Consider the following 13,415-nt stretch of genomic DNA (forward strand, 5'->3'; position numbering starts at 1 on the left):
TTTCTACCCCTCCGTGTGGTTCATCGGGGCATGCCCTGTTCTGAACGAGAAAAAAGCCTTCGGGCCCTCACTTGGTGTCAGGCTGGGCCAATAGGCCGGAGCAATGAGGCTGGGCCTCACAAATATATTCTTTTATTTTAGGTGGTAGTGCTTTCTCCTTGGATGAGTTCACTTCCCACGTCGGCAATTTCCAATTTTTATAGGCATGGCTTCCCTGAACATCACAGCTTCATGATTTTTGGCATTCTCGCTACCATAGAATTTCTTCTCCATTCTTATTTTCTTCCCATCCTTCATCGGATTCAATGACAAGAAAGTGAACAAACATCTTTTTTTTTCTCTCTCTCTATAATTTGTTGAAAACGAAACAGATTTCTGTCCCTCAAGCAGAAAGCAAGGAGCAAGTTTGAATTGTGTTTGAGGAGGTTAGTGGGTGATTATTATAGGACTAAATATGTATGTATGCTTAGATAATTTACTTCTGCTATATATAACCGAAACTTCTTGCATAGAAGGATCAAGCCTCCTATGGTCGCTCTCTTTCATTCAAAGTTTTATCTTTGGTTATATTACTTTCCAGAAAAATCATAACTTTCCTGACTTTTTCACATTGTTTATCCTATATCTTATTTCATAAGAAATGAATAAGTTTCAGTATTTATTAAAATCATATATTTAAATATGCATATATATATCTTTTTCTATCCTGTTATTTTAAGAGAAAACACACTATCACAAATTATTTTTTAACATGCCCAACTACACTAGAATATTTTGTCATGTCTATTTCCAAACTAGCTGAATTTTGCAAAAATACGGTTGAGTTGATAAACAAGGAAAGATTTTCTTTGCTAAGCTCGGACCTCTCGAAAGCAATAATGGAGAATAAAAGAATTTTGAAAATAGGGTTCTAGGCTGTTACAAAATTAGGTCAAATTTCTTTTTTAGTTGGAAGAATTATGTTAGTTTCCACCAAATAGGCATGATCAGTAGAAAAATCATTCAAAAAAAAATAAAATCCTCCTAGAGCTAAATCTAGACCTCTATCTCAATTTTTTTAAAACTATTTTGCCTAATTCTTTTTGAATTGAGAAATATGTCTGATCAAAATATTTTCTAAATAGACAACTTTTATTTTAACTAACTCTTTTGGAGGACTAAATGTTGTTGATGGCCTTGATTGCCACTTGAGTCAATCCTTTTGAGGGGTGAAAGCAATTTTATGGATCTCATAAGTTATCCAATTTGAAAATAAAATTATTTTCGTCAGATGCCACACAGAAAGATTATAGCTTTCGAAAGTTCAGGTATACATGGCTTCTTATATTGTGTAATACACATCCGATCAGGATCAACCCAACATAGCTGAAATAATTTAAAATGAGTGTTTAATCTCTAGGATCAACAATTTTTCCTTCCCCTCAAAATTTTGTTAACAATGTTTTTGATTATAGTGGACCTTTTCCAAAACTGTTATTAACTCTGATTTTGATTGAGCTCTCATAAGCCACTCAAAGGTCCCTTGTAGATTGAAATTGACTCAATGGAAGAACCTGATCCCCACCTTCTAATAAACCTTTTGACTGCATATCATTTTCCGACAATATCGGCATCAACTTAAAGCTACTTTGCACTTAGGCATGAAATCCCAGCGCACTAATTGTTCCCGGGCCTAATTCGGATTGCTTTTACATCGCAATAAGGACCAGGCCTTTCCGGCGGGTCGGATTCATTGAATCATCTCCGGTTTTCCGAATCCATCTTTGTATAGAAGCCGAAAAGGTTCGCAAATCTCTCGCTCGCTCTCGCCTCTCGCTGAGAAACCCATGGGCGTCTCTTCTCTCACCCTCGAGCACGCATCCATCTACCCCCGCCGGCGATGGACTTCCGCCGGCGGCGGGAACTGGAGTTCCGCAGGGTCGCCGAGCAGGATACGGATCCCTTGTTCTGTCGGCCCGTGGAGGGATCCACAGCGGTCGGGGAGGGCCGCCGCCGCCTCCGATCCCTCGTCCTCCCTCAAGGTGACTGCCTCGGCGGCGCCGGCGACGGCGGAGGTGGAGAAGGGCGGCGAGATCGGCCCGGTGGGATCGCTGAGCCAGGTCGCCGGCGTGCTGGGCTCCCAGTGGGGGGATGAGGGCAAAGGGAAGCTCGTCGATGTTCTCGCCAAGCACTTTGATATCGTCGCTCGATGTCAGGTAATATTTTCTCCTTCATTCTTTTTCTTTCTTGCTTTCTCTTTGTAATTTATATTAAAAAAATCTATTTTGGTATTTAGATGGATTTCGATTGATAGGGTTATGGTGTTTAGGGGTCAGTATGGTTTTTGTTAGTGTAGTTCAAAGTGGATTTGAACAAGCTGCATCCTAGCTGTTACCAGCCTCTACTGCATGCATCGCCGATCATGTCATATACAAGACATATTTTGGGATTTGCATGGAAAGCTAAATATGCAATAACTGATATATGGCCACTATCTATGAGTCGCTAAGGGCATGTTTTGTTGCAAGGAACTTGCTTAGAAAATTTAATTTTATCATAAAATCTTAATTTTCTGTTTGTTCGTTTCATTAGAAAATTAAGCCAGTTTTATAACTAGCTTTTCAAAAACTTTTTCCTTTTCCGTGGAAAATTCCTAAGCTTTCTGTTCCTTTTCCATGTATCTCCTTGCAACCAAACATACCCTACGTACCCATGTATCTATTCAACATTTAAGATGGCCTGCATCATTGCACATTTGCCCGGTTCAACATATATGGAGTTAGTACACAGGCGCATGCCAATTCATGCTAATATGAGCTTGCGTTCTGCTTTCTGGTTCTGAGACTCTGCTCAACTGTCCTGAGCAACCTTATTCTATACAATCTAGAACTCTTTCATGATGATTTTCTTTTCTCTTTGTTCAATTATTTGAAGGCCAAATCTACATGTCAGGTGCGGTAATAACTAAAAATCATTGTTCTGTGCTGGACCAGAAGTTAATAAATCAATGTAACTTATAGTGTGCGACCTTAGCTCAGTATCAGCAGAATGTAAAGCACACTAATTTGTTGTTAGTTCATAAATAGCTACATGGCTCCTTTAGCTTTCAGTATGAATTTTGGCCTTATTGTGCTGTGAACATGTACGGATAATTGTGTAATGGTAGTTTCTATGACAAATCTTTTAAAATAATGCAATGCATGTAATGATGAGTGACAATAGCATATCTCTAGAAAGAATTTTAATCTTAAAGTTCTACATATTGGTTTAATATTATGTATAAAAGTCAGTATGTTTATCTATTTAAAACATGTCTTTATATTGGTATAGAGCATCAGGAAAAATGAATAGCATAGCATATTCTAGTGCAAAGAAGAAAGAAATACAAAAGCTTTATTCCAACTATTTGAGGTCAACTTTATGGATCCTCATTCACCAAATATTTCTATTCAAAGAGATACAAACCTATGCAAGGATAAGAAAAGGTATATATGTAACATTTGAGGGAAAAACCTTTTGGATCACCATGATCACCCAATCAAGCAAATTCTTATAATTCAGATGAAACTAATCATGTTTGCTTAGAAAGAGAAATTATGCCTCTCATCTCATTAGTAAATTTGTTTATTCTCTCTCTCTCTCTCATACATTTGTCTCTCCAAAAGAAAATCCATATGACCTTGCTCATCCTAAATAGAAGAAACTTAAAGAAGAGTAAGCATAAGCCCTTTTTGTTGTTTTTGTAGCAGAGTAAGCATAAGATTTAAGACATATGATGCTTCAGAAATGGTACATTTGTCCATAAAAAATCAAGACTCAAGAGTCTAAACAAGTTTTTACTATAGATTCCCCTCCTTTTTGGGATAAGGTTTCCTTTTCTACTCTAGTTATTTAAACAAAAAATTCCACAGAAAGATATAAAGCTAAACTAGTAGCTGATGGATACACATTATGCAATTGATATGTTGAGATTGAGCTAAAAGACTGCAGTTGCAAATAAAAATTAGGCTATTTTACAATCTTCACCTGAACAATAGTTTCCTTGGAACACTAACCATACTTGAGATCACTAGCTACCAAAACTGAGAGGACAATGGAATTGAAAGTTCTTTTTTATTTGTTTTATATGGAGGGCAACCCATGTCATAAACTTTCCTGGCTCCTGAATTTGGGGAAACACCCCTCCCATGTCCGAACCCAGAACCTCTACCACTTGGAGGACAGGAGCAACCACTGAGTTATAGATCAGTTCACAGATTTGAAGCTAAATTAAATAATTTATAGCTTTAAGAAGTCAACCAGGACCAGTGTGGCACTTTCATGCTGGAATTGGAACATGCTGGAATATGGTTACAAAAAATCTCATAGTTGCCATATGACCTTTATGAAGAATGGAACAAACAATATTGGGAATCTTTGCAGAGGTCTTTGTATTTACTGGAAAGTGCTAGGTATGGTATATATAGTTTCAAGCAAAGTTTAAGTATTCGATAGTACATATTGCAGGCACTGCTATTTCCCATTTGTACCAATATGCAAGCTTTAAAAGAGGTATTTTGTTGTCAAATGAAAATATGCTCCTCATCTTTCTCAATATGATGGGCATCTGGTGCAAAGCTTTGTCTCTCTCCACGTAATCTCAATCATGTAATGAAAACTATTTGAAATTTCTGAAAACCACAAATAATATAATATGTTTGGAGAATGTATTCTTTGAACTGTCATACACTTAAATTCATTATATGTTGCGGAAAAGCAAGTTAATTCATGCATTCTTTTAGGATACGTTATTACATATAGTTAAAATGATGATGCTTTATTGATGTCGTTTTAGGAAATAATACTTTATGCTGCACATAAACATCTTCAACTGACATGTTTTAGTGAACCAGATCTGACCAGCTTGAAGATTAATAAAAGATTTCTGTCAAGTAATCAAATATTTGTTGGATGAATGTTTATTACATGGAACTGTAAAAAAAGTCAAATGTGTTGCATGGTCTAAGGCGTAAGTATGCTAGTTGTTACCCATTTATGAACATAAATGCATGAGGAATTTAATGTGAGATTGGTTGTAAGAGTGATATATCAGAAGCTAGAGATTATCCATGTTAAATGCTCAATGCTAAGAGTATGTAGAGCACACTGAAGCGGATTGAAATTATCGATTAAATTGGGTATTCTATACACTTGTAGGAATATATGGTTGATTTAAGACATGCAACGAAGTGATGTATTTATTCAGGTTAAGGTAGAACGGTAGGAAATAATCTAACTTTTGCCAGAGCATATGCTGCTGATGTTTTCATTGAAGAACTCAGTAGAAATAATCAAACTTATTGACATCATATAAAAATGATGATGCTTTATTGGTGTCGTTTTAGGAAATAATACTTTATGCTGCACATAAACATCTTCAAGTGACATGTTTTAGTGAACCAGATCCGACCAGCTTGAAGATTAATAGAAGACTTCTGTCAAGTAATCAAATATTTGTTGGACAAATGTTTATTACATGGAACTGTAAACAAAGTCAAATGTGCTGCATGGTCTAAGGTGTAAGTATGCTAGTTGTTTCCCATTTACGAACATAAATGCATGAGGAAATTAATGGGAGATTGGTTGTAAGAGTGATATATAAGAAGCTAGAGATTATCCATGTTAAATGCTCTATTCTAAGAGTATGTAGAGCACACTGAAGCGGATTATGAATTATCGATTAAACTGGGTATTCCATAGACTTGTAGGAATATATGGTTGATTAAAGACATGCAACGAAGTGATGTATTTATTCAGTTTAAGGTAGAACAGTAGGAAATAATCTAACTTTTGCCAGAGCATATGCTGCTGATGGTTTCATTGAAGGACTTAGTAGAAATAATCTAACTTAGACATCATATAAAAATGGTGATGCTTTATTGGTGTTGTTTTAGGAAATAATACTTTATGCTGCACATAAAAATCTTCAACTGACATGTTTTAGTGAACCAGATCTGCCCAGCTCAAAGATTAATAGAAGACTTCTGTCGAGTAATCAGATATTTGTTGGACGAATGTTTATTACATGGAACTGTAAATAAAGTTAAATGTGCTGCATGGTCTAAGGTGTAAGTATGCTAGTTGTTTCCCATTTACGAACGGAAGTAGTTCCCCACGGCTGACAAATAGAGGAGTTTAGGCCGTAAAAAGGCACCGGCCCCCACTGGGATTTTGCTTTCCTTATCTACGCGCGCACTGCGTCAGCACTGGCGAAAAAGAGGCCGGCTTTACTATATAAGAAGGGGCGGGCCGGGTGCTTGTGGGCCCCCCTCTGCTGCAAGTGCTTGTTGGACCCCCACCCCTACCCAGTCTATGGAATTTAATGGGAGATTGGTTGTAAGAGTGATATATAAGAAACTAGAGATTATCCATGTTAAATTCTCTAAGAGTATGTAGAGCACACTGAAGTGGATTGCAAATTATCGATTAAACTGGGTATTCCATAGACTTGTAGGAATATATGGTTGATTTAAGACATGCAACGAAGTGGTGTATTTATTCACGTTAAGGTAGAACAGTAGGAAATAATCTAACTTTTGCCAGAGGATATGCTGCTGATGTTTTCATTGAAGGACACAAATAGATAAGACCATGGTCTGCCGTACCGGTCCGTACGGGCCGGTACGTACCGGTCCGGCCTGGGACCGGTACCGGATCAGCGTGGAATCCGGTACCGGTAGTTTTTTGTTGAAGAACCGGTACGGGACCGGTTCGGACCGGTACGAAACCGGTTCGGACCGGTACGCCACCGGTACGCCACCGATTTCATACCGGTCTGGGCCGGTACCGATATGCCGACCTATACCAGTACGGCGGACCTTGGATAAGACCAAATGATTTCTCACACAATTTGGGCATGATTAGATGTCTAAGCAATAATGATGTCAATAAGCTATTTGGTCATCAGTCGTTTATGTTTTTCATCATTAATTATACTATTACATTGTGCGGTGTCTACATGGGTAGGTGAACTCACCAAGCTCTGTAAAAGGACTGCACTAACGATTAAACTAGATCAAATTTTTTTCTATAGCAGGAAAATACTTAGACTCATAGAATATGACTCTATTTGCATAGCATGAATAAATAATATCACGATCTCCTTGGTTGGTCCCATAAGATTGTCAGATGGTTCTAGATTGTTGATCTGGGGATTATATTTATCCTTTGCTTCTCTTTACCTAGGTGTCTCATAAATCTATAGGAGCACAATACAGATGTTGAAAAAATATGAGAAGATTAATCTTTATATAATAACAGTCATGTATAGCCCAGATATATTCAGCTCCATCTCCACCACTCTTCTAGATGTGTTGCGCTAGTTAACTAGTTAAACATAAATATAATTTGAACAAGTTGTGTCTCCAACTATATTCTACATGTTGGTGCTAATGTCTAACAAATATGACAAACAGCTTATAGACATAAAATAGTAAAGAAACAAACATGATATACATACGTATGTAACTTCATCCTATTTTCAATAACACTAGAATAAAAAGTAATGAATGTTCTCTCATGTTAAGCTAGTAGATATTAGAAAGGTCTAGTGATTCCCTCTTGCTAAGTCTCCAGATGTGACAAGTAGCTAGGTGCCAAGTATTGTAATAAAAAATCAGGCGTAACAAAGCCCTTATCTATAGAGTAGAAAATTGGAGCATGGCTCTGTTGATAGAAGAATAGGAAAATTGCTCTTGTTTGAAGAAGGTTTTAGAGTGAAAAAGAAACCCTAAAATTCATGGTGTACATCAACAATATAAAGAGGGTTATGTTGACATTGATGATCGCTAAAAGATTGAGGATTGGAAGTCATTTCCATATGTAGAGGAATTTGTGTTGGCATTTCTGCTAGGAGATTGGTTACTTGAGAAGGTTAGAACAAATACTTGAAGTGACCAAGGTGCATGTGATCATTTTGGGGATAGAAAAAGGTAGTCTGATGCAAAACTATATATTTATCCAAATAATTTAATTACTTAAAAAACTGTTGAGTTTAAATTGAAAACATAAAGAGCGAGTAATACAAAATTAGTTTAGAAAAATCTTACTGGAAAATAACCACAAGAGATATTGCCAATTGTATGGATCAAGACTATGCAAACAGGATCAAGGAATATAAACTGCAGCACAAACATGAATGATTGGCAGTATACTAGCATGTGGCATGCAATTGGTCAAGTTCATTAGGACCTCAATAACCATCCACCATATTATTTCTAAAAAAATTCGCTATGGTATCTTGTATCTACTAATAGAGTATAAGTTCATGCAAAATTAGAGTATAACTTTATGCAAAAAACCAACTTAAAATGATGTATTGATTTTTTTAGTGTGTATTATTTAGATTTTTTAATCATTTTTATGCATTAAAATATGGTGATTAAATGCTAATAAGCATATGGTTACTTCTATGGTTCTTTAATTTATATGTATCTATATATGAACATCATTGTATATGCTATTAAAATATTTTATAATAGTATAATATATTTTTTAGTTATTAACTTATTATCATGTCCTGATGTTTAAGACTCATTGGGTACTTGATGGAGTCTTCAAGTTGACTCAACTTGGCTGACTATCGGGTCGAGTTGAGATTTTGGGTTTTTGAATTATGGTTATATGTAACAGCACATATTACTGACTAACAATACGACAGAAAGAGAATAAATTTCTTTTGTGCAATAAGGGATTTGAAGTATATATTTTACTAAGACTCATTGGGTACTTGATGGAGTCTTCAAGTTGACTCAACTTGGCTGACTATTGGGTCGAGTTGAGATTTTGGGTTTTTGAATTATGGTTATGTGTAACAGCACATATTACTGACTAACAATACGACAGTAAGAGAACAAATTTTTTTTTTGTGCAATGAGGGATTTGAAGTATATATTTTACTAGTTTCGGTTCAGATTAGAATTCTAGTAGTCCAAATCCAATCCATATTCTAGTGGGTCATTTTGTGAACCCAAGCAGCATCCAAAGAACTTCAGTTCAAGTTGGACTGGATTAATTTTGAATCATTTCAGTATTGGAAGCAGGAAATCCACTAGCACCCCTACTTGTGGGTGATGCATTCTTCATATGATGGTGCTGGAGATGGATCATGCTTTTGCATTTGTGCTGTTTCTAAGTTTTTTTGGCCCCTATAGTTGCTTTTGACATCTTTGTGCAGCTTCATTTTTCTGACTATACTTTCTTGATATCTGTTGCTTTCCTGCTAAGATACATCCACCTCCCTGTTTGGTTAATTAGAGAAATATTTGTTCGGTCATGGATTTTGTTATGTTTACTTTTATTGAACTTTTAAGCTAAGTGCAAAACTGTCAATTCTAGTATAGCTGTCAATTTTTTTGTCAACAAACACATTGATATATACATACTATTAGTAATACAAACTCATGAGCTGACATTCATCCATCAAATCGGAGGCAATAGAAAAAAGGCTTCCTGAATCCTTCAAGATTCAACCCTTTTAAGAGCTATGCATTTCAACATTACCATCTTCTCCAAATCTCGCCTTACAACTTCTGCCCGTGTTACCACATGCCTGTTCCTTCTTCTTGTTCCTTTAATGCAAATCTGATCACTTCCCATACTAGTGCCATATCGGATTCTAGCTACTCATGCCCAAATTATCTCTCTATGATTTAATGTTGATTGATTTAACTTTCACTTTTTCTAAATTTAGTAGCTGCTTTTTACCACGTACATATCACCCCAAAATTTTAATCTCTACAATGCTCATGCCTGAAACTCCTCTGCCGTGCCATATTTTAATCTGTAAAACTTTGTGGGCGTTATAATTGTCTCATAAAATTTTCTTGTTAGTTTCATGTGCATGTGATTCTCACACAACTTTCCTACAGTATCTCTATTCTTTTATATAAAGAACATCTAATTAGCAAAATGATCACATTGGAGTATTTTTCAGCCATCAATTATTAATGGAACCTCAATTTTCCTTTGCAGTCAAGGTACTTTGTTTTAGTTTTGCAAGTTCTTCTAGACCCTTGTCCTGCAAAATTTTCACTTTGTTCCTATTTTTTATTCATCCAAGCATTCATGGATCAAACTGCTGTTTTAATATAAAAAATTTACATGCTAAAGAATGTACAGTACTTGGATCTAAATATTGACCAACTCAAGTATAAGATAATTGACTTAATTGATTGGAACTTGGAAGTAATAGGTTGAGTAATGTTGACTGCTTTCTTGAGTGAGAAAATTTTATATGAAGTCAACATGTTTATTAACCCTGCTGAATGAGGTTAACTGCTTCACTGTAAGAGACATTTATAGTCCTGAGAAATCTAACCTTGCTGGATACATAATTCATTTAATTCAAAAAGTTCGTGAAATGTGGCAATAAAATTTCTCATTTATAGATCCTCAATTATAGCTATGATTTTTTTTTCGCTACTTATCTTAAAGCTTTATTCTGTTGGTATTAGGGTGGAGCAAATGCTGGACATACCATCTATAATGCTGAGGGAAAAAGGTTTGCTCTCCATCTTGTTCCATCAGGAATCCTTAATGAGGAAACTCTCTGTGTTATTGGTAATGGACCTGTAGTGCATCTTCCTGGATTATTTGAAGAAATTGATGGTTTGGAGTCCAATGGAGTTTCTTGCAAGGGAAGATTACTAGTATCCGATCGTGCACATTTGTTGTTTGATTTCCATCAAGCTGTAGATGGACTTAGAGAAGCAGAGCTTGCAAATTCCCTTATTGGGACAACTAAGAGAGGAATTGGACCATGCTATTCTAGCAAGGCAATAAGGAATGGATTAAGAGTTGGTGATTTGAGGCATATGGACACTTTTCGTCAGAAACTTGATATTTTACTAAGAGATGCAGCTTCACGGTTTAAGGGATTTAATTATAATGCTGACATGCTCAGAGAGGAGGTTGAGAGGTACAAGAGGTTTGCTGAACGATTGGAACCCTTTATTGCCGATACCGTGCACTTCATCAATGAATCCATCTTGCAGAACAAGAAAATTTTGGTTGAAGGTGGTCAGGCAACTATGTTAGACATTGATTTTGGAACCTACCCATTCGTAACTTCCTCAAATCCTTCAGCCGGTGGGATTTGCACCGGCCTGGGGATTGCTCCAAGATGTGTTGGTGACCTTATTGGAGTGGTGAGAACAATCAGTCCTTTTTCTTCAAATCCTTTTGCTTGAGTGTTATAACATTTTCGTATTAAATCTCCTCTTCCTCCCTTTTGTGCAGGTAAAAGCTTACACAACTAGAGTTGGCTCAGGTCCTTTCCCAACTGAAATCTTAGGTAAAGGTGGTGATCTCCTTAGGACTGCTGGAATGGAGTTTGGAACAACTACAGGCCGTCCTCGACGTTGTGGCTGGCTTGATATAGTTGCACTTAAATATTGCTGCCAGATTAATGGGTTTTCGGCTCTCAATCTGACCAAGCTTGATGTCCTGTCCGAGCTTCCAGAAATTAAACTGGGTGTCGCTTACAAACAACTTGGTGGTAAAAGAGTGAAATCATTCCCTGCAGATCTTCAAGTTCTGGAGCAAATACAGGTAAGTTTGTGATAAATATAAGAGTTTTCTGTTAAAACTGTTCTGTGTAATTTGGAATTTATCTTAAACGTTTCGTTCCTGTATATAGGTGATGGATTTTCTTTCATGAAAACAAATTCCTGTTCTATTTTCTATTTCTACTGGTATTATGGGTTATATTTTATCCCAAATTACGAAGTTAACTTACAGAACTACGGTTGGATCACTGCATGGAAAAATTTATTTGGATGAAACTCCTCGATCCTCCTGTATACAAGATTTCCATCTAAACAGTTGCTACCTGAAAGCTTTTTTTAAAAAAATGTTATAAGGAGAAAACCCCTTTAGATATCTGTAAAGATTTCAACTCTCTGGTGCTTTTCTTTTTCGACTTTAATATTTGTGGGCCTGCTTCTTCTTCCTTTTCTTTTAGCCCTATTTATCTCTTTCTCTAACATGTGCTTTTGTATTTGATTTAGATTTTTTCCTTATTATACCACTTTCTTAAACTACTTTTAGCATATTTTATAGCTGTAGTTTTGGATATCAACATATCATAAGAGCATGTAAGTTGATGAACTAGTAACTACCCATGCTTCCAAGATTCTCTCAATTTGTTGACCCTTGAGATAAAAAGATTATGCACATTTGCTTATCCAAATGCAGCTAGGATGGATTAGGATTGGATGCAAGTCTCACAAATTGGTGCCTGATTGAGATTGGTGGCTGATTTTTTTTTTTTAAACTCCTCTTTGCACTTCTAGATTCTGATATACCTGTTGTTTCGTGTGTTCAAGGTTGACTATGAAGTGCTGCCTGGTTGGCACAGTGACATCTCTTCTATCAGAAACTACAAGGACCTCCCCCAAGCTGCTCGTCAGTATGTGGAGAGGATAGAAGAGCTTGTTGGTGTACCCATTCATTACATTGGTGTTGGACCAGGTCGCGATGCCCTCATATACAAATAATTCAAGCTTCTTCATAAGAATGTTTACCATCTGAATTCCAAAAGAATAATTTTCTGGCTTACAGTTAATGTTGAACATCTTGAAACTGTATTTTTTTAATCATTTTAATATCCTAATCTGTAGAATAAAATTTTGGTGCTAAATGCTTCTTTCCTTTGAATTCTAGTAATAGATTGTTTATTGCTTCCATGTGTTCTCTGAGGTGTGTAGAACCTGTAATTAATCTCGGTTGGTTGACATTGGTATCTTGCATCTTTATGTAGGACCTCAAAGCCCAACTTGCACCGTTGCGTATTTCAGTTGTTGGCAGGTTAGACTAGACTTCAAGGCAAACTGCAACTTGCATAATTGCATTAGAGTTAAGAGATTGATTGCAGTTTTCAAGTTAATCTGTGTCTCTGTTCTCAGTAAAAGACCATTCGGATTCACTGTTTTCAATACAATCACGTTTTCATCAGTCATGCCTTCATGGTTACGGGATTTCATTTGATTTTTCAGCTTGGCCGTCCAAGTTAATAGTTTAGGTTATTTTGGGCGGATTTTTTTGAATTTTGTTAAAATTTTATTGTTTAGGCTTGGAGCCTGGTTGGTTGGGCAGAGTGACTATGGTCTATTTGTGCTGTCGAGAGGGGCTAGAGCCACTTTTACACTGAATCCCGTTTCCTTCGCTTTTGACCTGTTTCTGCTTGAACCGCTGGAAACTGAAGTCACTCCAAAGTGGTGTGACGAGGAAGCAGGATCCCGGAGTAACTTTTGAGTGGATGTCCACTCCATCATGTCTCAATCAAAAAATGGGATCCTACATTAATGATCTGAATTATTGGATATGATTTACTATTTTTAAACTGCATACAAAATAAAAATCATAAGATTTTTATACCTTTAGCCTTTTCATACAGC

The 13,415-nt window shown here is 36.4% G+C and overlaps 1 protein-coding gene across 1 annotated transcript; it reads left to right on the forward strand.

Annotated features, from left to right (window-relative positions):
* The first annotated feature begins 1,670 nt into the window (after positions 1–1,670).
* On the forward strand, positions 1,671–12,702 carry LOC103715918 (adenylosuccinate synthetase, chloroplastic). Its single transcript, XM_008803714.4, has 4 exons — positions 1,671–2,195; positions 10,473–11,165; positions 11,257–11,568; positions 12,345–12,702. The coding sequence occupies exons 1-4, from the start codon at positions 1,827–1,829 to the stop codon at positions 12,513–12,515; spliced, it is 1,545 nt and encodes a 514-aa protein (XP_008801936.1). The 5' UTR covers positions 1,671–1,826; the 3' UTR covers positions 12,516–12,702.
* Positions 12,703–13,415: the final 713 nt, after the last annotated feature.

The sequence above is a fragment of the Phoenix dactylifera genome, chromosome 6 (genome assembly GCF_009389715.1).
Source record: "Phoenix dactylifera cultivar Barhee BC4 chromosome 6, palm_55x_up_171113_PBpolish2nd_filt_p, whole genome shotgun sequence".
Taxonomy (NCBI): Eukaryota; Viridiplantae; Streptophyta; class Magnoliopsida; order Arecales; family Arecaceae; genus Phoenix; species Phoenix dactylifera.